The sequence below is a fragment of the Dermacentor andersoni genome, chromosome 1 (genome assembly GCF_023375885.2).
Source record: "Dermacentor andersoni chromosome 1, qqDerAnde1_hic_scaffold, whole genome shotgun sequence".
NCBI lineage: Eukaryota > Metazoa > Arthropoda > Arachnida > Ixodida > Ixodidae > Dermacentor > Dermacentor andersoni.
Window position 1 is genome coordinate 348407629 of NC_092814.1, and position 25146 is coordinate 348432774.

Here is a 25146-nt window from a genome sequence, read left to right on the forward strand (position 1 = left end):
TATCCATATTGTAGTTCCTGATGTCCGCTGTCTTACGCTTGTTGATTATCTTAGAAAGTTCTGCCAGTTCTATTGTAGCTGTAGGATTAGAGGCTTTCATACATTGGCGTTTCTTGATCAGATCTTTCGTCTCCTGCGATAGCTTACTGGTTTCCTGTCTAACGGCGTTACCACCGACTTCTATTCCGCACTCCTTAATGATGCCCATGAGATTGTCGTTCATTGCTTCAACACTAAGGTCCTCTTCCTGAGTTAAAGCCGAATACCTGTTCTGTAGTTTGATCCGGAATTCCTCTAGTTTCCCTCTTACCGCTAACTCATTGATTGGCTTCTTGTGTACCAGTTTCTTTCGTTCCCTCCTCAAGTCTAGGCTAATTCGAGTTCTTACCATCCTGTGGTCACTGCAGCGTACCTTGCCGAGCACGTCTACATCTTGAATGATGCCGGGGTTCGCGCAGAGTATGAAGTCGATTTCATTTCTAGTCTCACCATTCGGGCTCCTCCACGTCCACTTTCGACTAACCCGCTTGCGGAAAAAGGTATTCATTATCCGCATATTATTCTGTTCTGCAAACTCTACTAATAATTCTCCTCTGCTATTCCTAGAGCCTAAGCCATATTCCCCCACTGACTTGTCTCCGGCCTGCTTCTTGCCTACCCTGGCATTGAAGTCGCCCATCAGTATAGTGTATTTTGTTTTGACTTTACCCATCGCCGATTCTACGTCTTCATAAAAGCTTTCGACTTCCTGGTCATCATGACTAGATGTAGGAGCGTAGACCTGTACAACCTTCATTTTGTACCTCTTATTAAGTTTCACAACAAGACATGCCACCCTCTCGTTAATGCTATAGAATTCCTGTATGTTACCAGCTATTTCCTTATTAATCAGGAATCCGACTCCTAGTTCTCGTCTCTCCGCTAAGCCCCGGTAACACAGTACATGCCCGCTTTTTAGCACTGTATGTGCTTCTTTTGTCCTCCTAACCTCACTGAGCCCTACTATATCCCATTTACTACCCTCTAATTCCTCCAATAACACTGCTAGACTCGCCTCACTAGATAGCGTTCTAACGTTAAACGTTGCCAGGTTCAGATTCCAATGGCGGCCTGTCCGGAGCCAGGTATTCTTAGCACCCTCTGCAGCGTCACAGATCTGACCGCCGCCGTGGTCAGTTGCTTCGCGGCTGCTGGGGACTGAGGGCCGGGGTTCGATTGTTGTATTCATAAAGGAGGTTGTGGCCGAGTACTGCACCAGGGTGGCCAATCCTGCTCTGGTGAGAGAGTGCGTTACCGGTTCTGGTCACCGGGATCAGGCCGCACTCCACGCCTGTTTGTGCAATTTTCTCAACACACGGTTTTTTTTTGTATGTTCCGGTGGAGAATTGCGCGGCACCGGGATTTGAATCACGTTCCTCTTGCACTGGAGACGGATACTCTACCGTCCCCGTAGGAGTTAAATTAAAAATTAATTTATGGGGTTTTACGTGACAAAACCACTTTCTGATTATGCACGCCGTAGTGGAGGACTCGGAAAATTTCGACCACCTTGGGTTCTTTAACGTGCACTTAATTCTAAGTACACGGGTGTTTTCGCATTTCGCCCCCATCGAAATGCGGCCGCCGTGGTCGCGGTCCGATCCCGCGACCTCGTGCTCAGCAGTCCAACACCATAACCACTGAGCAACCACGGCGGCTCCCGCAGGAGTTGTACGCCTCATTTAACCTACAGTGGTGCCCTATTTGATCAGTCAAGGTGGACCAATCTGAGCTCGGTTATACCGCATGGATGGCACTCGGCTAGAGAACCTGGTATTTATGACCTGCACATGTGAGGCCATACATATTTGAAGATATATATCTTTCTTTTTTTTTTTAGGAGGGTTCCCGTACAGTGATAAAATAAAGGAAAAGACATTAAAAGAAAGAAAAAAAAAAGAAAGAAAAAGGGGCAAAAAAAAGGAACATAACAGGTGATTTGAACTCGTGACCCTTCGATGTTGCCCGGAAAGATAGCTCAGTCGGCTGGTTCGTCAGGCCCCAGGCTACTTTCAAGCGCCACAGCTCCTGCTCCGAGCCTCACACTTACGTGGAAAGAGAAGGCATACTTTCTAGGAAAAATGGCCGCTCGAGGAGAAGAGCGAACTCGAGCGGCTTTAGAGGCCAGGAAAACTGCTTTAAAATATTTAGACTTGAGGGAAAGCTTCGTTAACAAACTATAACACGGCAATCAGCACTCGAATATGACGAGAGAAATTACTGAGACGTGGAAATTCCCTTGAAAAAAATCTGGTTTGCGAGACAAATGCTTGTATGTATTGAACCTCTTAAAAGATGAGGGGGGAAATATGCGCTCACCGAGAGGGCATCGTCAGCACGAGACCACCACAAGGCACCTTACAGAGATGTGGAGAGCTTCGCGGCCGGAACGAAGCCTCCCCTCTCCGCCGGCCAAGAGGGGAAAACGCGCTTTCCGATCGCTCAAGGTTGCGCGGACAAAGCATAACTCTAGCGTCTAGGAAAAGCTTAACCAGGTGCGATGGCGGCACGCATAGCGTGGGAAGCTAGCCGCCAGAATAACTATATCAAGGACTGCTGCTGACGAGGGCGAAATACCTTCGTGTAATTATAATAACCCTAATAGGACTACTTTCGAAAGAGAGAAAAAAAGGGAAACGGCCCAGAGGGCTATACTATGAGAGCTATGACTGATAGTTTTCTATATATATATATATATTCATCTCATCTATGGGATCGCATGCGCGCGCTGTTGCTGTGTCTCTGCGTGTAGTAGTTAAGAGAGCCAGTTTAAGGGCGGAGAAGAAGAAAGGAAAGAAAAGCAAAAACTGCAGCGCCGTGGTTTTAAAGCGCACCCGTGGTAGAGAAACGGAATGCGATATAAGCGTGCGTAGCCATGATACGCACACGACAAACTGCCTTAAAATATTTAGACTTGAGGGAAAGCTTCGGTAACAAACGATAGCACAGCAATCAGCACTCGAATATAATTATAACCCTAATACTAATTGTAAATATTCATCTCATCTATGGGATCTAATGCGCGCGCTGTTGCTTTGTTCTGTGTGTAGTAGTTAAGAGAGCCAGTTTAAGGGCGGAGAAGAAGGAAGGAAAGGAAAGTCTCTGAAGCAAAATTACAGCACCGTGGTTTTAAAGCGCACCCGTGGTAGAGAAACGGAAGGCGATATAAGCGTGCGTGGCCATGATACGCACACGACAAACTGCCTTAAAATATTTAGACTTGAGGGAAAGCTTCGTTAGCAAACGATAGCACGGCAATCAGCACTCGAATATAATTATAACCCTAATAATAATTGTAAATATTCATCTCATCTATGGGACCTAATGCGCGCGCTGTTGCTTTGTCTCTGCGTGTAGTAGTTGAGAGAGCCAGTTTAAGGGCGGAGAAGTGGGAAGGAAAGGAAAGTCTCTGATGCAAACTTGCAGCGCCGTGGTTTTAAAGCGCAACCGTGGTAGAGAAACGGAAGGCGATATAAGCGTGCGCGGCCATGACACGCACACGACAAACTGCCTTAAAATATTTAGACTTGAAGGAAAGCTTCGTTAACAAACAATAACACGGCAATCAGGACTCGAATACGACGAGAGAAATTACTAAGATGTGGAAAATTCCCTTGAAAAAAATCTGGTTTGCGAGACAAATGCTTGTATGTATTGAACCTCTTAAAAGATGAGGGGGGAAATATGCGCTCACCGAGAGGGCATCGTGAGCACGAGACCACCACAAGGCACCTTACAGAGATGTGGAGAGCTTCGCGGCCGGAACGAAGCCTCCCCTCTCCGCCGGCCAAGAGGGGAAAACGCGCTTTCCGATCGCTCAAGGTTGCGCGGACAATGCATAACTCTAGCGTCTAGGAAAAGCTTAACCAGGTGCGATGGCAGCACGCATAGCGTGGGAAGCTAGCCGCCAGAATAACTATACCGAGGACTGCTGCTGACGAGGGCGAAATACCTTCGTGTAATTATAATAACCCTAATAGGACTACTTTCGAAAGAGAAAAAAAAAGGGAAACGGCCCAGAGGGCTATACTACGAGAGCTATGACTGATAGTTTTCTATATATATATATATATATATATATATATATATATATATATATATATATTAATCTCATCTATGGGATCGCATGCGCGCGCTGTTGCTTTGTCTCTGCGTGTAGTAGTTAAGAGAGCCAGTTTAAGGGCGGAGAAGAAGAAAGGAAAGAAAAGCAAAAACTGCAGCGCCGTGGTTTTAAAGCACACCCGTGGTAGAGAAACGGAATGCGATATAAGCGTGCGTAGCCATGATACGCACACGACAAACTGCCTTAAAATATTTAGACTTGAGGGAAAGCTTCGGTAACAAACGAGAGCACAGCAATCAGCACTCGAATATAATTATTACCCTAATACTAATTGTAAATATTCATCTCATCTATGGGATCTAATGCGCGCGCTGTTGCTTTGTTCTGTGTGTAGTAGTTAAGAGAGCCAGTTTAAGGGCGGAGAAGAAGGAAGGAAAGGAAAGTCTCTGAAGGAAAATTACAGCGCCGTGGTTTTAAAGCGCACCTGTGGTAGAGAAACGGAAGGCGATATAAGCGTGCGTGGCCATGATACGCACACGACAAACTGCCTTAAAATATTTAGACTTGAGGGAAAGCTTCGTTAGCAAACGATAGCACGGCAATCAGCACTCGAATATAATTATAACCCTTATAATAATTGTAAATATTCATCCCATCTATGGTATCTAATGCGCGCGCTGTTGCTTTGTCTCTGCATGTAGTAGTTGAGAGAGCCAGTTTAAGGGCGGAGAAGTGGGAAGGAAAGGAAAGTCTCTGAAGCAAACTTGCAGCGCCATGGTTTTAAAGCGCAACCGTGGTAGAGAAACGGAAGGCGATATAAGCGTGCGTGGCCATGATACGCACACGACAAACTGCCTTAAAATATTTAGACTTGAGGGAAAGCTTCGTTAACAAACTATAACACGGCAATCAGCACTCGAATACGACGAGAGAAATTACTAAGACGTGGAAAATTCCCTTGAAAAAAAATCTGGTTTGCGAGACAAATGCTTGTATGTATTGAACCTCTTAAAAGATGAGGGGGGAAATATGCGCTCACCGTGAGGGCATCGTCAGCACGAGACCACCACAAGGCACCTTACAGAGATGTGGAGAGCTTCGCGGCCGGAACGAAGCCTCCCCTCTCCGCCGGCCAAGAGGGGAAAACGCGCTTTCCGATCGCTCAAGGTTGCGCGGACAAAGCATAACTCTAGCGTCTAGGAAAAGCTTAACCAGGTGCGATGGCAGCACGCATAGCGTGGGAAGCTAGCCGCCAGAATAACTATACCAAGGACTGCTGGTGACGAGGGCGAAATACCTTCGTGTAATTATAATAACCTAATAGGACTACTTTCGAAAGAGAAAAAAAAAAGGGAAACGGCCCAGAGGGCTATACTACGAGAGCTATGACTGATAGTTTTCTATATATATATATATATATATATATATATATTCATCTCATCTATGGGATCGCATGCGCGCGCTGTTGCTTTGTCTCTGCGTGTAGTAGTTAAGAGAGCCAGTTTAAGGGCGGAGAAGAAGAAAGGAAAGAAAAGCAAAAACTGCAGCGCCGTGGTTTTAAAGCGCACCCGTGGTAGAGACACGGAATGCGATATAAGCGTGCGTAGCCATGATACGCACACGACAAACTGCCTTAAAATATTTAGACTTGAGGGAAAGCTTCGGTAACAAACGATAGCACAGCAATCAGCACTCGAATATAATTATAACGCTAATACTAATTGTAAATATTCATCTCATCTATGGGATCTAATGCGTGCGCTGTTGCTTTGTTCTGTGTGTAGTAGTTAAGAGAGCCAGTTTAAGGGCGGAGAAGAAGGAAGGAAAGGAAAGGCTCTGAAGCAAAATTACAGCGCCGTGGTTTTAAAGCGCACCCGTGGTAAGGAAACGGGAGGCAATATAAGCGTGCGTGGCCATGATACGCACACGACAAACTGCCTTAAAATATTTAGACTTGAGGGAAAGCTTCGTTAGCAAACTATAGCACGGCAATCAGCACTCGAATATAATTATAACCCTAATAATAATTGTAAATATTCATCTCATCTATGGGATCTAATGCGCGCGCTGTTGCTTTGTCTCTGCGTGTAGTAGTTTAGAGAGCCAGTTTAAGGGCGGAGAAGTGGGAAGGAAAGGAAAGTCTCTGAAGCAAACTTGCAGCGCCGTGGTTTTAAAGCGCAACCGTGGTAGAGAAACAGAAGGCGATATAAGCGTGCGTGGCCATGATACGCACACGACAAACTGCCTTAAAATATTTAGACTTGAGGGAAGCTTCGTTAAGAAACTATAACACGGCAATCAGCACTCGAATACGACGAGAGAAATTACTGAGACGTGGAAAATTCCCTTGAAAAAAAATCTGGTTTGCGAGACAAATGCTTGTATGTATTGAACCTCTTAAAAGATGAGGGGGGAAATATGCGCTCACCGAGAGGGCATCGTCAGCACGAGACCACCACAAGGCACCTTACAGAGATGTGGAGAGCTTCGCGGCCGGAACGAAGCCTCCACTCTCTGCCGGCCAAGAGGGGAAAACGCGCTTTCCGATCGCTCAAGGTTGCGCGGACAAAGCATAACTCTAGCGTCTAGGAAAAGCTTAACCAGGTGCGATGGCAGCACGCATAGCGTGGGAAGCTAGCCGCCAGAATAACTATACCAAGGACTGCTGCTGACGAGGGCGAAATACCTTCGTGTAATTATAATAACCCTAATAGGACTACTTTCGAAAGAGAAAAAAAAAGGGAAACGGCCCAGAGGGCTATACTACGAGAGCTATGACTGATAGTTTTCTATATATATATACATATATATATATATATATATATATATATATATATATCTTTATATATATATATATATATATTCATCTCATCTATGGGATCGCATGCGCGCGCTGTTGCTTTGTCTCTGCGTGTAGTAGTTAAGAGAGCCAGTTTAAGGGCGGAGAAGAAGAAAGGAAAGAAAAGCAAAAACTGCAGCGCCGTGGTTTTAAAGCGCACCCGTGGTAGAGAAACGGAATGCGATATAAGCGTGCGTAGCCATGATACGCACACGACAAACTGCCTTAAAATATTTAGACTTGAGGGAAAGCTTCGGTAACAAACGAGAGCACAGCAATCAGCACTCGAATATAATTATTACCCTAATACTAATTGTAAATATTCATCTCATCTATGGGATCTAATGCGCGCGCTGTTGCTTTGTTCTGTGTGTAGTAGTTAAGAGAGCCAGTTTAAGGGCGGAGAAGAAGGAAGGAAAGGAAAGTCTCTGAAGCAAAATTACAGCGCCGTGGTTTTAAAGCGCACCCGTGGTAGAGAAACGGAAGGCGATATAAGCGTGCGTGGCTATGATACGCACACGACAAACTGCCTTAAAATATTTAGACTTGAGGGAAAGCTTCGTTAGCAAACGATAGCACGGCAATCAGCACTCGAATATAATTATAACCCTAATAATAATTGTAAATATTCATCTAATCTATGGTATCTAATGCGCGCGCTGTTGCTTTGTCTCTGCATGTAGTAGTTGAGAGAGCCAGTTTAAGGGCGGAGAAGTGGGAAGGAAAGGAAAGTCTCTGAAGCAAACTTGCAGCGCCGTGGTTTTAAAGCGCAACCATGGTAGAGAAACGGAAGGCGATATAAGCGTGCGTGGCCATGATACGCACACGACAAACTGCCTTAAAATATTTAGACTTGAGGGCAAGCTTCGTTAACAAACTATAACACGGCAATCAGCACTCGAATACGACGAGAGAAATTACTGAGACGTGGAAAATTCCCTTGAAAAAAAATCTGGTTTGCGAGACAAATGCTTGTATGTATTGAACCTCTTAAAAGATGAGGGGGGAAATATGCGCTCACCGAGAGGGCATCGTCAGCACGAGACCACCACAAGGCACCTTACAGAGATGTGGAGAGCTTCGCGGCCGGAACGAAGCCTCCCCTCTCTGCCGGCCAAGAGGGGAAAACGCGCTTTCCGATCGCTCAAGGTTGCGCGGACAAAGCATAACTCTAGCGTCTAGGAAAAGCTTAACCAGGTGCGATGGCAGCACGCATAGCGTGGGAAGCTAGCCGCCAGAATAACTATACCAAGGACTGCTGCTGACGAGGGCGAAATACCTTCGTGTAATTATAATAACCCTAATAGGACTACTTTCGAAAGAGAAAAAAAAAGGGAAACGGCCCAGAGGGCTATACTACGAGAGCTATGACTGATAGTTTTCTATATATATATATATATATATATATCATATATATCTTTATATATATATATATATATATATTCATCTCATCTATGGGATCGCATGCGCGCGCTGTTGCTTTGTCTCTGCGTGTAGTAGTTAAGAGAGCCAGTTTAAGGGCGGAGAAGAAGAAAGGAAAGAAAATCAACAACTGCAGCGCCGTGGTTTTAAAGCGCACCCGTGGTAGAGAAACGGAATGCGATATAAGCGTGCGTAGCCATGATACGCACACGACAAACTGCCTTAAAATATTTAGACTTGAGGGAAAGCTTCGGTAACAAACGAGAGCACAGCAATCAGCACTCGAATATAATTATTACCCTAATACTAATTGTAAATATTCATCTCATCTATGGGATCTAATGCGCGCGCTGTTGCTTTGTTCTGTGTGTAGTAGTTAAGAGAGCCAGTTTAAGGGCGAAGAAGAAGGAAGGAAAGGAAAGTCTCTGAAGCAAAATTACAGCGCCGTGGTTTTAAAGCGCACCCGTGGTAGAGAAACGGAAGGCGATATAAGCGTGCGTGGCCATGATACGCACACGACAAACTGCCTTAAAATATTTAGACTTGAGGGAAAGCTTCGTTAGCAAACGATAGCACGGCAATCAGCACTCGAATATAATTATAACCCTAATAATAATTGTAAATATTCATCTCATCTATGGTATCTAATGCGCGCGCTATTGCTTTGTCTCTGCATTTAGCAGTTGAGAGAGCCAGTTTAAGGGCGGAGAAGTGGGAAGGAAAGGAAAGTCTCTGAAGCAAACTTGCGGCGCCGTGGTTTTAAAGCGCACCCGTGGTAGAGAAACGGAAGGCGATATAAGCGTGCGTGGCCATGATACGCACACGACAAACTGCCTTAAAATATTTAGACTTGAGGGCAAGCTTCGTTAATAAACTATAACACGGCAATCAGCACTCGAATACGACGAGAGAAATTACTGAGACGTGGAAAATTCCCTTGAAAAAAAAATCTGGTTTGCGAGACAAATGCTTTTATGTATTGAACCTCTTAAAAGATGAGGGGGGAAATATGCGCTCACCGAGAGGGCATCGTGAGCACGAGACCACCACAAGGCACCTTACAGAGATGTGGAGAGCTTCGCGGCCGGAACGAAGCCTCCCCTCTCCGCCGGCCAAGAGGGGAAAACGCGCTTTCCGATCGCTCAAGGTTGCGCGGACAATGCATAACTCTAGCGTCTAGGAAAAGCTTAACCAGGTGCGATGGCAGCACGCATAGCGTGGGAAGCTAGCCGCCAGAATAACTATACCAAGGACTGCTGCTGACGAGGGCGAAATACCTTCGTGTAATTATAATACCCCCCAAAACCAAACGTGCTCCATGGATAAAACCGAACACGTTGCTGCTATTGCCATGCCCGCACGTCTTAGTGTCGATGATTGCTGAATGTGTTGATGTTTCAAAAATGCTTGTACTCTGTGGCAATGTCTAGATCACCCGTGGACCTCAGGATGATAAATGTTGGAAACACAATATTGAGAGTCCAGCAGCTATTAGTAAACTGATAGTTTACTTACTTCTCATTATGACGACCTCACAAAATCCATTGATCAAGTCAAGGATTACCAAAAGCCGCTAGATGCCAAAGTTTCAGATTTGACATCTCGGCTAACTACGCTGAAAAAATGTTCATTGTCTCGAAAACAGTCTTGATGACTCGAACCTAGACGACTTAACTTTTAGAACAGAAGCGGGAGTTGTAAGGAAAAATGCAGCACTGCAGGCACGTATACGTGATTAAGAGAATAGAGCACGAAGGGGCAATGTCATCTTGTACGACATCGCTGATTGCACGACAGAAACATGGGCGAGTTCCGAAGAAAAACTACACGAAATTCTGTTGAAGGACTTCAGCATGCATCTGTCTGATTAGGGAACATTGCGCGCTCATTGCTTAGAGTCATATCTACTGAAGAAATACTGGACATCTATTGCTCAGGTTTCTTCATTTAAAGCGAAAGAAAGAAATACTGCCACAAAAGTAAAAAGTTCGAAGGACCGGCGTGTCACTTGGTGTAGACTTTTGCAAGGCAATGCGTGCAACGCGAAAAAAGTTACACACTTTACAACTGCTTTACGCTACGCCACAACAAGGTCGTCATTCACAAAAATAAAAGAAATGACATATGCTTGTTGCTTCACCCCTGACAGAGTGTGCAAAGTTGAAGGAAGCACCTCGAGCCCACTTAAACTTATGTGTGAAACGTGTTCAGAGCGTGTGCGCTCTCGGCCTGTGCAGAAAAAAAAAAACGAGGACACCTAAGGACTTCTTATGAGTTGCGAATGCGAAAGCATTAATGTCAAATTGAACGTCGCTGAACGGTCCTTCGAGTTATGAACGCCTCGCGGGCAAGCAAACGCGTTTTGATTTAGCCTTACCAAGGCACAGTTAGAACGCAGGCGGGAGCTTGCGCAGACAAGGAACGCGCGGATAACACAAGCTTCCGAGAGGGAAGCTGTGTTATCCCTGTTCTCTCACGCAATACCGCGGCAGCAGGTGTTCGCTTTTTCTCCCTCTCTTCTGTCGTTTCCTGTCACTTTACGTTCCCCTCCCCTATCTCCCCACCGTAGGGTAGCAAACCGGATGTTCCCCTCTGGTTCACCTCACTGCCTTTCCCCTTTCTTCTGTCTCGACCCCACAGCATCACTGCGCAAAGAACATTTGAGGCGATTGACCGTAGTGCGAGCGAAATGCAGCAGCGCTTTGATCCGCCCAACATGGAGCAACTAGTCAAATTAGAAGGCACATCGGCAAGAGCGTTCTGACGCTCTTGCCGAGCATTCTGTAACAGAAGGATATGATATTGACTGGGGCAGGACGCATGTGCTGGCCACTGCAAGCAATCTAACCTCGCGTTTGCATCTCGAGTCATTACTAATCCAAACTACTGATACCACGCTGAACCGCAATGACGGCAGCCCTCCTTCCGTTTATGCCCACTGTTTGTGCCATCTATTCAGACGTACATAATAATCTCCCCCCTTTTGTTTACTTTCATTGTGAACAAGGCCCCCGTATGGGAGCCGAAACGTCTCATTTTTTTTCTTTTCGTGTTATTGGTCGACGTCCATTTTACCCTTGACTATGAGCAATCGCGACCAGACGAGTTCTCGTCGAACTCTTGATTTCAAGTTACAGTAACATGGGTGAAACATAGAATGGCAATGTAAGCCATAAAATTGTAACAGTCGAAGTGGGTGGAGAACAAGCATGCACTAGGGGAACTGCAGAATGGGTTCAGGCCAAGCAGACGCTTAGAGGATAAAATGTTTGTACTAACTCAGTTTATAGAGATATCAGTAGCTCAGGATAGGTCTTTATCGATAGCACTTCTTGATATTAAAGGTGCCTATGACAACATAGAGAGGGAATTGTTATGTGATACTCTTAAAGGGCCCCTGTAACGGTTCGGACGAATTTTGTAGACGCGTAGGGTACAGCTAAAGTTAATCATTCACACCCCAATTTGTGTGAAACGTCTCATATTAAGAGAGCTACGGATGATTGCAAGTTACCCTCCTGCATAGTCATGCATTTTCTCCTCAACTCGTTCGCCGAGTGATTGGGGCTAAGCTCCGCCTTCACTGGCTCTGCGTCATGATGGCACGTCGTGTCGTCGACTTCCAGTTCTCCAGGAGCGACCTAGCCAAGCCTCACCAAACTCTCACGCCAGCTGCTTGGCAGACGACTCCAAGCGAGAGCTATCGAAGCAGCGTGCGTTGCGAGCATTCTGTCGCAGCGCCGAACGTGTCTGGTATTCCGGTGACGACAGGCGAGCTGGGCGTTTCGACGGAACGGTCGAGGCATAAACTCAAGCTGATGAAGAAACTTTAGCGTAGACATACGTGAGCTGCCTGATCGGTCTCCACGGCCCATCCACCTGTTGGCGCAGAGCTTAACCAGCCAAACAAAGAGCTAATGTTGCTCTAACCAAGTGTAAAACATTTTAAGCATTTACAAAAACAAAGTGTTGACGACTACACTCCTGCGAAAAATTTACACCAACAGCAAAGAAGAATACATTTCGTTACTGCTACTGTGTGTGGTTGAGCTCTGTGCCACCAGGTGACTGCACCATGCAGACCATTCACATTTGCTCTATGCTCATCCCGCGAAACGACACGGTCAAACGGCCAGGCCCTGTACCGCTTCCTGTGACACCTGTGGATTGTGGCATACAACTTACAGAGGCTATTACAGCGCTGTATAACACGGCACTACCACTACTATAAGAAATTGCTTGCCATATTATGTTGTCATCTCGTTACCTTGCATGTCTGCAACAGAAGGAGCCTGGCAGTGCAACTTCCTTCGGAGATGGGCACTGCTCTCAGCGGCAGCTTTTTAATGGCCCTCACATGCCGAGAAAGCATTACTGGCGCACATGTCAAGTGACTGCATGCATGATCTCCCATGTAGGCATCTCGCCATGCCGTCTTTGATTTGACCGCTTTCACTGACACCACTTGTAGCAACCATCTGCCCATTTTCTTCACTTCCACTGGCACCCAGGAGCTCACATTCAAGCACACTGTAAGGGTTGTAAAGTGGCATCTCTGCTGGCGTTAACTGTGATAGAATCGAAAGCTGTGCGAGGAAGAATAAAAGAAAGATAAATTCTGCTGTTTTAGGTGCCAAAACAACGATCTCATAATGAGGCACGATGTGTGGGGACACCAGAATAATTTTTGACCACCTGAGGTTCTTCAACGTGCGCCTAAATCTAAATACGCGGGCTTTTTATTTTATTTCGTCCCATAGAAATGTGCCCGCCGTGGCCATGATCGAACCCGCAACCTCAATCGAAGCCATAGCCAGTGGGCTACTGCGGCGGGTAGAGAGGTTCGTTATAATAGATAAGCTGAGATTTTGGTCTGCACTACTGCCTTCTAGCCGGCTGCTACGCATCGGGACAGGGGGGAGGGGAACAAAAGGAGAAGTAGAAAGCGAAGATGATGATGATAAGAAGAGGAGGCGTGAAAGAAAGACCTGAAACACTTATCAAAGTCGCATATACACCTCACTGTCTCTCAAAAAAGCCACAATGGCCTTTGTGACCTGGCCATGGACAAAAAAGAAAGCTTTCATATAGTGGTTGGTTGTCGATGCACGCCTATGATATATACATTGATTGTCTTTCTCGCAAACACAGCGGGCGCACACAAATCACATCGCTTGCGTTTAGTACCCTAATACCGGACTCGCAAAATGCTATTGCGTTAGTAATCTTCCGCTGTAAAGTGACGGCAGCAAACGCCCAAATCCTGGCGCTGATCGGATAGCGGCAGTCCGATGCACTGTAGCCAGTCCGCTCGTCTGCTGCGTTGCAGAGGGACACGATGTCACAGCTTGAAATATTGCGAGTCGCTACGTTTGCAGCCCATAACGTAACAAAGTCAAATCATAGTGCTCGCGAAAAGACTGAGACCGCCTCTGACCGTGCAGCTCTCGTCAAATGGAGCATGTTGTAACACAAGCAAACGACGATTGCTGTGTGCCGGAAGTGCTTAAGTGTAGTGAGAAATTGTTCTTGTGCATTCTCTTTCTGTTAGTTTCTTTTTATAGAAACAAATTAACTAACATTCGAACTATTGCGAACATCATTTGTTCACCATAAAGATGGAAAAATTATCGATGACGCGCCCTGGGCAGCCAATCGGATAGCTTGCCCTACTGACGTCAACGGGGTGATTGCGTCATATGGGTAGGAGCAGCTGAAAATTCCGCTGAGCAGTGTGCTGCCATTGGCAGCGATGTACATTTGTATAACCTTATAACAAATTACACGCTTTACGAAAAGCACTTAGATGCGTCAATTAATGATCAGAAAGACCTACTCTAACGACTTAGTACGTTTGTAGAAAATCATCAAAATTGTTTCAGGGTCCCTTTAAGCACGAAGGCATAGAGGACGATTTCGTGGAGCTGCTGACGGAGATATATAGAGACAACCAAGTGCAAGTTGTATGGGAAGGCCGAAAAGGTAATGAGGTGGTGGGAATTCACCAAGGGCTGAAGCAAGGATGTCCTGTCTGTATTGTTGTTCTCGCTTTATATAAAGGGCATAGAAAGACGACTTGGAAGCAGCGAATTAGGGTTTGATATATTCGACATGCGTAATGGACAAATGGTGCAACACGAGCTCCCTAGACTGATGTATGTGGATGACATAGTGCTACTAGCATACAATAAAAGAGATTTACAGACACTTGCAAATATCTTTGGCAATGCAGCGACAAATTTAGGCCTCAAGGTTAGCACAGAGAAATCGGGAATTATAATCTTTAATGAAAATACGAGTAATTACGTGGTGTATATTCAACAGCGAGTCATACCCATAATCAAGCAATACAATTGCCTCGGCATATACAACGAAGGAAAGACTTACTCAAGCACCAACCAACAGAATGTGAAACTAAAGGGGAAGCGGAATGCTGCAGTAATGAAACACGGAGCATTGTGGGGCCACAGTAAGTATGAGGTGGTGCGTGGAATCAGGGAAAGAGTAATGGTGCCAGCGCTAACGTTCGAAAATGCCATTCTATGGTTCAAATTAGATATCTTGTCTGGGTTGGAAGTTTACTAAAGACCGGTACGCCGGTTGGCTTTGGGAGCCCACAATAAAACCACAAATGGGGCAGTGCAGGGTGACATGGATTGGGCCTCTTTTGAAGTCAGAGAAGCACAGAGCAAAACTAGTTTTGAAGAAAGACTCACGAACATGGATGAAAATAAATGGGCAGCTAAAGTGCACAAGTATCTGCATGTGAAACGCGTGGACACAGAATGGAGGAACAGGTCAAGAAAGTTTGCAACCAAGTACGAGGTAATTGAATCTGTAAATAGAAAACCAGGAGTCATCAGAAAGAAAGTGAGTGAAACAGAGACAGTTAATTGGATGCAAAGAATGGAAACAAAAAGGACCATAAAGATGTAGAAAAATGAAAAGAAAGAAATTTGAAAGGAAAATCTGTACTATAACACAATGGCCAGTGCCTTGCTATTTGAGGCTCGAGCCAGTCGCCTAAGGACAAAAACATACCGGAGCAAATATTCGCAACTTGTTGAGGCATGTGTACGCTGCAGCAAAAATCCTGAGACCACTCAGCCCATCCCAATGGAATGCGAAGGGATTCACCCAGTGAGAACCGTAGGTAACGTAGACCTTCCAGAAGAGCTTGGGTTTAAAGTGGACAGAAGCGTCAACCGGTCAGCAATCCAGATACGCAAGAGACGTTTAGAGTATTGGTGGAAAAAAACCAGGGAAGAGATTAATACGACCTGATCTCTTACAGTCATGGCTAGCGGTACAAGGTACTTTTGAAGAAAAAAAAAGATTAATGAGAGAAATACAAGAATGCTAGATAAAAAATAAGCATAGCATACCTGATTAAATCAAGCAGGCTAGGTGACTATTTTTCACTGCCCCGTTTCAAAGTGGATGCCATTAAATCATCATCATCATAGTCATCACAATCGCGGCCTGCACGCAGCATTGGGCATGCACGCAGCTGATTTCGATCTAAACCTTCTGTCGGCGCAGTTCTTAAGTTTCCTTCTATTTTGTCCAATGTCGAGTCTTTATCAAATGAAACCATTTCGAAGGCTCTGCACGCAAAATCTGAACAAGTCCATGAGCTGCAATACCATGTCGTCAAATACATGCAACTTCTTTCTGTACTTGCATCTGTAGCTTGGGCAGAACGCTCATTCAGCAGTTTTACGCCGCATGAAATTTTTTTTGAGGAACCGCAAGACGCAGAGGAGGCTAACACATCTTCCCACTTTGCACGTTCACAAGGAACGTTTACAATGAAAGGACTGTCACGCTCAACTTACAAGACGTAAGTCAAAGAATTTGTCACCAGGACTGCTGAGCGAAGAGCTAATTTTGGTTTTTGAGGCGATCAGTAATGTGTGCTTCTGTCATTAGAGTTGTGAAATCTGGAGTAGATTGCGTGCACTAAGTATGTACAGCTATCCAACTGACTCATTTCTTTACCTCTTCCTCGAATTATCACACGCGAGTCTACCGCCAGGCCGTTTGGAGCCGTATGATGAAACAGCGCTGCCTTGAATAAGCTTGTGCGCATAAAGAATGATTCTTCTGCGAGCAATGCATACGAGGGTTTCCTGCGCACAGCCCTTCCCTGTCCCTCTTCGAGCGCTATTTTGTCTTCATGCGCAGGGAAGATGGGAACACCGGTTGTAACAGCACTCTCAAGCAGAAAACAAAAAGACTTGGTATTTCATTGTGCTTCGCGTGACGAACAGGAGGACTCATATCCCCAAAGTTCTCACTTGTAAACCGACGCACTGCGTCATCCTTACATGTATTTATTGCAAATGCTGTAATTACACCTGCGGAGCATTGATCTTTGTACCTCTCGCAATTAAAAATCTAGAGATGTTCATATGTATAGGTACCGTGCATGTGTGTAGTATAAAAAAACTATTCATTAACTTTTTTCATTCCGTGTACGCCGACTTGATGAAACGTCTAGTTTTTCATGTAATACTGTATTAAAAGCAGACTCAAAGAGCGGAAGACTTTATGTGTGTGTATGTATGTGTATGTGTATATGTGTGTATGTGTATGTGTATGTATGTGTATGTATGTATGTGTGTGTATGTGCGTGCCGACGATGCCCTCTCGGTGAGCGCATATTCCCCCCCCTCATCTTTTAAGCGGTTCAATACTTGCAAGCATTTGTCTCGCAAACCATATTTATATCAAGGGAATTTTCCACGTCTCAATAATTTCTCTCGTCGTATTCGAGTGCTGATTGCCGTGCTATCGTTTGATAACGAAGCTTTCCCTCAAGTCTAAATATCTTAAGGTAGTTTGTCGTGTGCGTATCTTGGCCACGCACGCTTATATCGCCTTCCGTTTCTCTACCACGGTAGCGCTTTAAAACCACGGCGCTGCAATTTTGCTTCAGAGACTTTCCTTTCCTTCCTTCTTCTTCGCCCTTAAACTGGCTCTCTTAACTACTACACGCAGAGACAAAGCAACAGCGCGCGCATTAGATCCCATAGATGAGATGAATATTTACAATTATTAGGGTTATAATTATATTCGAGTGCTGATTGCTGTGCTATCGTTTGTTAACGAAGCTTTCCCTCAAGTCTAAATGTTTTAAGGCAGTTTGTCGTGTTCGTATTATGGCCACGCACGCTTATATCGCCTTCCGTTTCTCTACCACGGGTGCGCTTTAAAACTACGGCGCTGCAATATTGCTTTCCTTTCCTTCCTTCTTCTCCGCCCTTAAATTGGCTCTCTTAACTACTACACGCAGAGACAAAGCAACAGCGTGCGCATGCGATCCCATAGATGAGATGAACATATATATAGGAAATTATCAGTCATAGCTCTCGTAGTATAGCCTACTGGGCCGTTTCCTTTTTTCTTTCGGAAGTAGTCCTATTAGGGTTAATATAATTACACGAAGGTATTTCGCCCTCGTCAGCAACAGTCCTTGAGATAGTTATTCCGGCGGCTAGCTTCCCACGCTATGCGTGCCGCCACCGCACCTGGTTAAGCTGTTCCTAGACGCTAGAGTTATACTATGTCCGCGCAACCTTGAGCGATCGGAAAGCGCGTTTTCCCCTCTTGGCCGGCGGAGAAGGGAGGCTTTGTTTCCGGCCGCAGAGCCCTCCACGATGCCCTCTCGGTGAGCGCATATTCCCCCCCTCATCTTTTAAGAGGTTCAATACTTACAAGCATTTGTCTCGCAAACCATATTTATTTCAAGGGAATTTTCCACGTCTCAATAATTTCTCTCGTCGTATTCGAGTGCTGATTGCCGTGCTATCGTTTGATAACGAAGCTTTCCCTCAAGTCTAAATATTTTAGGGCAGTTTTTCTAGTCTCTAAAGCCGCTCGAGTTCGCTCTTCTCCTCGGGCGGCCATTCTTCCAAGAAAGTATGCCTTCCAAGTAAACCGACTATCGCGGACAACATCAGTCCCTTTAGACATAAGTATGAGGCTCTGAGCAGGAGCTATGGCGCTTGAAAGTAGCCTGGGGCCTGACGAACCAGCCGACTGAGCTATCTTTCCGGGCAACATCCAACGGTCACGAGTTCAAATCACCTGTTATGTTCCTTTTTCCCCCTTTTTCTTTCTTTTTTTCTTTCTTTTTAATGTCTTTTCCTTTATTTTATCACTGTACGGGAACCCTCCTAAAATAAAAAAAAAGAAAGATATATATCTTCAATTATGTATGGCCACACATATGCAGGTCATAAATACCAGGTTCTCTAGCCGAGTGCCATCCGTGCGGTATAACCGAGCTCAGATTGGTCCTCCTTGACTGATCAAATACGGCACCACTGTAGGTTAAATGAGGCGTACAACTCCTGCGGGACGCGCTGTGGTTACTCAGTAGCTATGGTGTTAGACTGCTCAGCACGAGGTCGCGGGATCGGATCCCGGCCACGGCGGCCGCATTTCGATGGGGGCGAAATGCGAGAACACCCGTGTACTTAGATTTAGGTGAACGTTAAAGAACCCCAGGTGGTCGAAATTTCCGGAGTCCTCCACTACGGCGGGCCTCATAATCAGAAAGTGGTTTTGTCACGTAAAACCCCATAATTTAATTTTTAATTTAGCTCCTGCGGGGACGGTAGAGTATCCGCCTCCCGTGCAAGAGGACCGTGATTCAAATCCCGGTGCCGCACAATTCTCCACCGGAAAATACAAAAAAAAAACGTGTGTTCAGAAAATTGCACAAACAGGCCTGGAGTGCGGCCTGATCCCGGTGACCAGAACCGGTAACGCACTCTCTCACCAGAGCAGGATTGGCCACCCTGGTGCAGTACTTGGCCACAACCTCCTATATGAACACAACAATCAAACCCCGGCCCTCAGTCCCCAGCAGCTGCGAAGCAACTGACCACGGCGGCGGTCAGACCTGCGACGCTGCAGAGGGTGCTAAGAATCCCTGGCTCCGGACAGGCCGCCATTGGAATATGAACCTGGCAATGTTTAACGCTAGAACGTTATCTACTGAGGCGAGTCTAGCAGTGCTATTGGATGAATTAGAGGGCAGTAAATGGGATATAATAGGGCTCAGTGAAGTTAGGAGGCCAAAAGAAGCATATACAGTGCTAAAAAGCGGGCACGTCCTGTGCCACCGGGGCTTAGCAGAGAGACGAGAACTAGGAGTCGGATTCCTGATTAATAAGAACATAGCTGGTAACATACAGGAATTCTATAGCATTAACGAGAGGGTGGCATGTCTTGTTGTGAAACTTAATAAGAGGTACAAAATGAAGGTTGTACAGGTCTACGCCCCTACATCTAGTCATGATGACCAGGAAGTCGAAAGCTTCTATGAAGACGTGGAATCGGCGATGGGTAAAGTAAAAACAAAATACAGCCTACTGATGGGCGATTTCAATGCCAGGGTAGGCAAGAAGCAGGCCGGAGACAAGTCAGTGGGGGAATATGGCATAGGCTCTAGGAATAGCAGAGGAGAGTTATTAGTGGAGTTTGCAGAACAGAATAATATGCGGATAATGAATACCTTTTTCCGCAAGCGGGTTGGCCGAAAGTGGACGTGGAGGAGCCCGAATGGTGAGACTAGAAATGAAATCGACTTCATACTCTGCGCGAACCCTGGCATCATACAAGATGTAGACGTGCTCGGAAAGGTGCGCTGCAGTGACCATAGGATGGTAAGAACTCGAATTAGCCTTGACTTGAGGAGGGAACGGAAGAAACTGGTACATAAGAAGCCAATCAATGAGTTAGCGGTAAGAGGGAAACTAGAGGAATTCCGGATCAAGCTACAGAACAGGTATTCGGCTTTAACCCAGGAAGAGGACCATAGTGTTGAAGCAATGAACGACAATCTTATGGGCATCATTAAGGAGTGCGCAATAGAAGTCGGTGGTAACCCCGTTAAACAGGAAACCAGTAAGCTATCGCAGGAGACGAAAGATCTGATCAAGAAACGCCAATGTATGAAAGCCTCTAACCCTACAGCTAGAATAGAACTGGCAGAACTTTCTAAGTTAATCAACAAGCGTAAGACAGCGGACATAAGGAACTATAATATAGATAGAATTTAACAGGCTCTCAGGAACGGAGGAAGCCTAAAAGCAGTGAAGAAGAAACTAGGAATAGGCAAGAATCAGATGTGTGCGTTAAGAGACAAAGCCGGCAATATCGTTACTAATATGGATGAGATAGTTCAAGTGGCTGAAGAGTTTTATAGAGATTTATACAGTACCAGTAACAGCCACGACGATAAGCTGAGAGAGAATAGGCTAGAGGAACTTGAAATCCCACAAGTAACACCGGAAGAGGTAAAGAACGCCTTGGGAGCTATGCCTCAAAGACTGGGGAGGTCCCTCCCCAGTCTTTGACTATGGGACCTCCTAGAGTTACTTTTTCTGTAAACATTTCAAACGCATCAATAAACTGAAACTGAAACTGAAAAAAAAAGGGGGAAGGCAGCTGGGGAGGATCAGGTAACAGCAGATTTGTTGAAGGATGGTGGGAACACTGTCCTAGAAAGATTGGCCGCCCTATATACACAATGCCTCATGACCTCGAACGTACCGGAATCTTGGAAGAACGCTAGAGACAGAGAGAGAGAGAGAGAGAGACAGCTTCATTTAGTCGCCTGCAGAACGACACCATGACTAAATGGCGCCGTGACGCGGGCCCTGACGTCTTCTCAGCGGGTGGTCTCTACTCAACTCCAGCGCGTGTTACTCCCGCGGTCGGTCGCCCTGAGGGGCAACGTTCCGTCGGTTTCGCTCGGCCTTTGTCTTTCAAGAGCCGCCGAGACCTGCTGGACGGCCCAGGTTTGGCTTTCGTGTTCGTAGCATTCCGCCGCAGCCGCGAGTCGCGGCGGAATCGTTGTACTTGTCGTAGCCTCATTGGGGAACTTGGTGCAATCCCATAGGATGTGCGTCAGGGTGGCCCTCTCCCGCTGGCACACGCGGCACACATCACTCACATATAATTTAGGGTATAGATTAGTCATTAACACTGGGGTGGGTAAAGAACCAGTTTGCAATTGTCTGAACAGCACCGCCTCCGCTCGGCTCAGCCCCGGGTGCGGGGGTGGGAAAGTCCTTCGAGCCAGGCGGTGGAACTGTGTGAGTTCGTTGAACGTCGTCATGCGATCCTTGGCACTACACCACGTTGGACGGTCGGTTGCAGCGGCGCGGTTGGTTAGCGCTCGCGCCACTGCGTGTGCCGTCTCGTTGTGGTTATCGTGCTTCTCGGACGCATCGTTGCCCGCGTGCGCCGGGAACCACCTGATTCTAACATACCGATTCTGTCGTTGCAGGTCAGCCGAGCACACAACGCGCACAGCCTCACCACACACTTTGCCCTTTGCATAATTCCGCACTGCACTTCGCGAATCGCACAACACTATCTCGCACCCGGGGTCGGCAATGGCCAGGGCAATGGCCACCTCCTCCGCCTGACACGCGTCGCGGAGCCGTAAGCTCGCCGCTGCCCTGGTCGCGCCGGACGACGCCTCGATGACGGTAGCTACGAACGCCGCGCAGTCTCCCTGATATTCTGCCGCATCCACGAACCTTGCGTGCTCGTCCTTGACGTGAAAGTCGATGAGGGCCTTGGCCCTCGCCGCTCTTCTCTCCTTGTTATACTCCGGGTTCATGTTTCTCGGGATGAGGTCCACCCGAATCCGGCGCCGGGTTGCGTCCGGGACAGAAACATCGCTACTCGCCGCTTTCGCGCCGGGCGTGAAGCCCAAGTATCGGAGTATGCGCCTGCCGGCTTCGGTCATAGAGAGCCGCTCCAGCTGGGCGGTCCGTTGCGCTTCCGCAATTTCCTCGAGGGTATTGTGTACCCCCAGGCTCAGGAGCTTGTTGGTGTTCGTACACTCGAATAGTCCGAGCGCCGCCTTGTAAGCTCGGCGTATCAGGGCGTTGATTTTATTCCTTTCACATTGCATCCAGTTGTGGAAGGCTGCAACGTAGGTGACGTGGCTGATTACGAAGGAGTGCACAAGCCGAATCAAGCTTTCCTCCTTCATCCCGGCCTTGCGGTTGGCAACCCGTCTGATGAGACGTATTGCGTTGGTAATCTTGGCTGTAAGGCGGGAAATAGTCTCGCCGTTGCCCCGTCGCTTGTCTATAATCATGCCGAGCACCCGGATTTTGTCGACTTCCGGGAGCACGTGGCCGTTCCTCGTCACGATCTTGATGGCCTCGTAATCCCTCGCTTCGCTCTTCTTACGTCTGACGTACTTCGGTGGTAACACCAGCAGTTCTGACTTGCTCGGTGAGCAGATCAAACCGGAACCGTTCAGCTGGTCTTCGATCGCGTCGACGGCTTCTTGCAGCGTGCTCTCAATGTGACCATCGCTGCCTCCCGGAACCCACAGCGTGATGTCATCGGCGTAGATGGTGTGCCGGACGCCCTCGACGCGGGATAGTCGCTTGGCCACCCCGATCATAACGAGGTTGAATAACAACGGCGAGATGACCAAGCCCTGGGGGGTCCCGACACTGCCGAGCCTCTTCTCTTGGAGCCGTAGATCGCCGGCGCAGAGCTCGGTAGTCCGCCCCGTCAGAAAGTCCTTGATGTAATTGTACGTTCTTGCGCCCATGTTGAGTCTGGACACCTGGGCTAGGATCGCAGAGTGCTTCACCTTGTCGAAGGCGCTCTGCAGGTCCAGCCCCAGAATGGCCTTGTTGTCTTTCGTTAGGGTGTCATCGTCAATGATATCTTTCTTCAACAGAATCATCGCGTCTTGGGTGCCGAGGGAACGCCGAAACCCGATGATCGTGGTGGGGTATAGTCCCGACTCCTCCAGGTAATACTGCCACCTACACATGAGGACGTGCTCCAACACCTTGCCCACGCAGGACGTGAGCGAGATGGGCCGGAGGTTGTCTGTGTTCGGCGCCTTGCCTGGTTTGGGGATGAGTATGGTCTTGGCAGTCTTCCACTGCTGGGGCAGTGATCCCGCACTCCAACACTTGTTGTAGTAACCGGTGAGGTTTTCGATGGCCACATCGCTGAGGTTCTTGAGCGCTCTGTTCGAGATGTGATCCGGGCCGGCCGCCGACTTGCTGTTTAGTTCGTGCAGGGCCGCTCGCACCTCCTCGACGCTGATGTCGCGGTCAAGCTTCTCGTTGGCTTGACCGCCGTACTCAGGATGCCTTTCCGTGGGTGTAACCGGAAGGTACTTGCTGTTTATGCGTCTGATTACTTCAGTTTCCCCGTTTTCCTTGACTGCTCTGTGAATGATCTTTGCGAGGCGGTCGCGTTGGTGGGATTTTGTTTTAGTCTCATCGAGCAGATGCCGCATCAAGTTCCAGGTTTTGCCGCAATGCATCTGCCCGTCCGCAGCATTACATATTTCATTCCATTGTTGCGTACAGAGCAGCCGACAATGAACTTCGATGGCGCGATTCAGCTCCGCCACCTTCTTCCTTAGGCGCCGATTTAGTCGTTGCTTCTTCCACCTGTTTAGGATAAATTGCTTTGCTTCGAATAAGTGCGCGAGGCGGCTGTCAACCTTGTCGACCTGCTCATCCGTTTCTATGATTTTGGTCGCCTCCTTGACCTTCCCTGCGATGTGGGCTGACCATTCCTCTATGTTCTCGATTTCCTCCATCTCCGTTGGTAACAGGCTACGGAAGGCATCCCAATCCGTAAAATTATGTTTTCTGGTGTCCTCCGAGGCCTTGACCTCATCCGGTATGATGACCTCTACGATGTAGTGGTCGCTGCCGAGCTCTGACCCCGTGTTGCGCCAGGAGATATTCCCCTTCTCGTCGTTCTTCACGAACGTGAGGTCCGGCGTCGTATCCCTGGACACAGAGTTCCCAATCCTTGTAGGATCAGTCGGGTCTGTGATGAGGGTGAAGCCCAGGTCTAATGAGTCTTGGAACAGGTCTCGCCCCTTGGCCAATTGCTTGTTATATCCCCATGCCGGGTGTGCCGCGTTGAAGTCCCCGCAGGCGACGAGCCTGTGAGTCCCCGCCACGGTGCTGGCTCTGTGAAGGAGGGTCTTGAATTTTTGCTTCCAGTGTGAAGGGCTACTGTAGACGTTAAAGAAAGGTGCTGTTCTTTTGTTTCTTGCCCGTAACGACCTCGATGAGAGTGTATTCAGTTTTACTATTGTGCAACTCGTGCTCAATGAAGGTGAGTCCCTTGCGAACCAATGTGCATATCCCTCTACCGCCGCTGACCTTTGGAGACTTGGCGTATACCCGATAACCGGGTAGCGACACTGCATCAGTGCGAGTCTCTTGTATCATGATTATATCAGGCTTGCTTGCTACTTGTGTTATGTGTTGCTGCAAGACTGCCTTCTTGCTAGCGAAACCGTTGCAGTTCCAGTGCCAGGTCACGAGACCCTTCACTGCTGTAGTTGTTGCTGTTGCTGGAGCGGCCATGATTGTTGCTGATTGTACTGTCGCGTTATTTGCTGTATTGCGTTCGTTAACTGCTGACACGTCCGCTCGATGGCGGCGAACCTGTCGTTGATCATCGTGGTGAACGTTGTCTTAATATAATCTTCGAGCCCGTCGAGGTGTTCCTCGATTTGGTCGACCTTGTCTTTAAGGTTGTCCACCCGGTCGTTGAGCTTGCGTTCCTTAAGGTTCTCGATCGCTCGTCTCTTGGGTGCCGGTTCCTTCTCAGCGGATGTTGATGGTACAGCGCTGCTGATGCTGGGTGTTGGTTCACATGATACCGCTTGGGGCGTTTCGTTATTGGTGGAACGGGTCGTCAGAAGCTTCTTGATTTCCATGATCTCGTTTGCCATCTTGCTAATAGTGGC

General features: G+C 47.3%; 1 protein-coding gene across 1 annotated transcript; it reads right to left on the reverse strand.

Moving 5' to 3' along the window:
* Positions 1 to 12487: 12487 nt before the first annotated feature.
* Positions 12488 to 25131, reverse strand: LOC140219508 (uncharacterized). The gene is given in 4 exon segments (XM_072289342.1): positions 12488 to 12523; positions 21163 to 24415; positions 24417 to 24741; positions 24819 to 25131. Coding segments are annotated over 4 exon segments (3927 nt in total).
* Between the last annotated feature and the right edge of the window lie 15 nt (positions 25132 to 25146).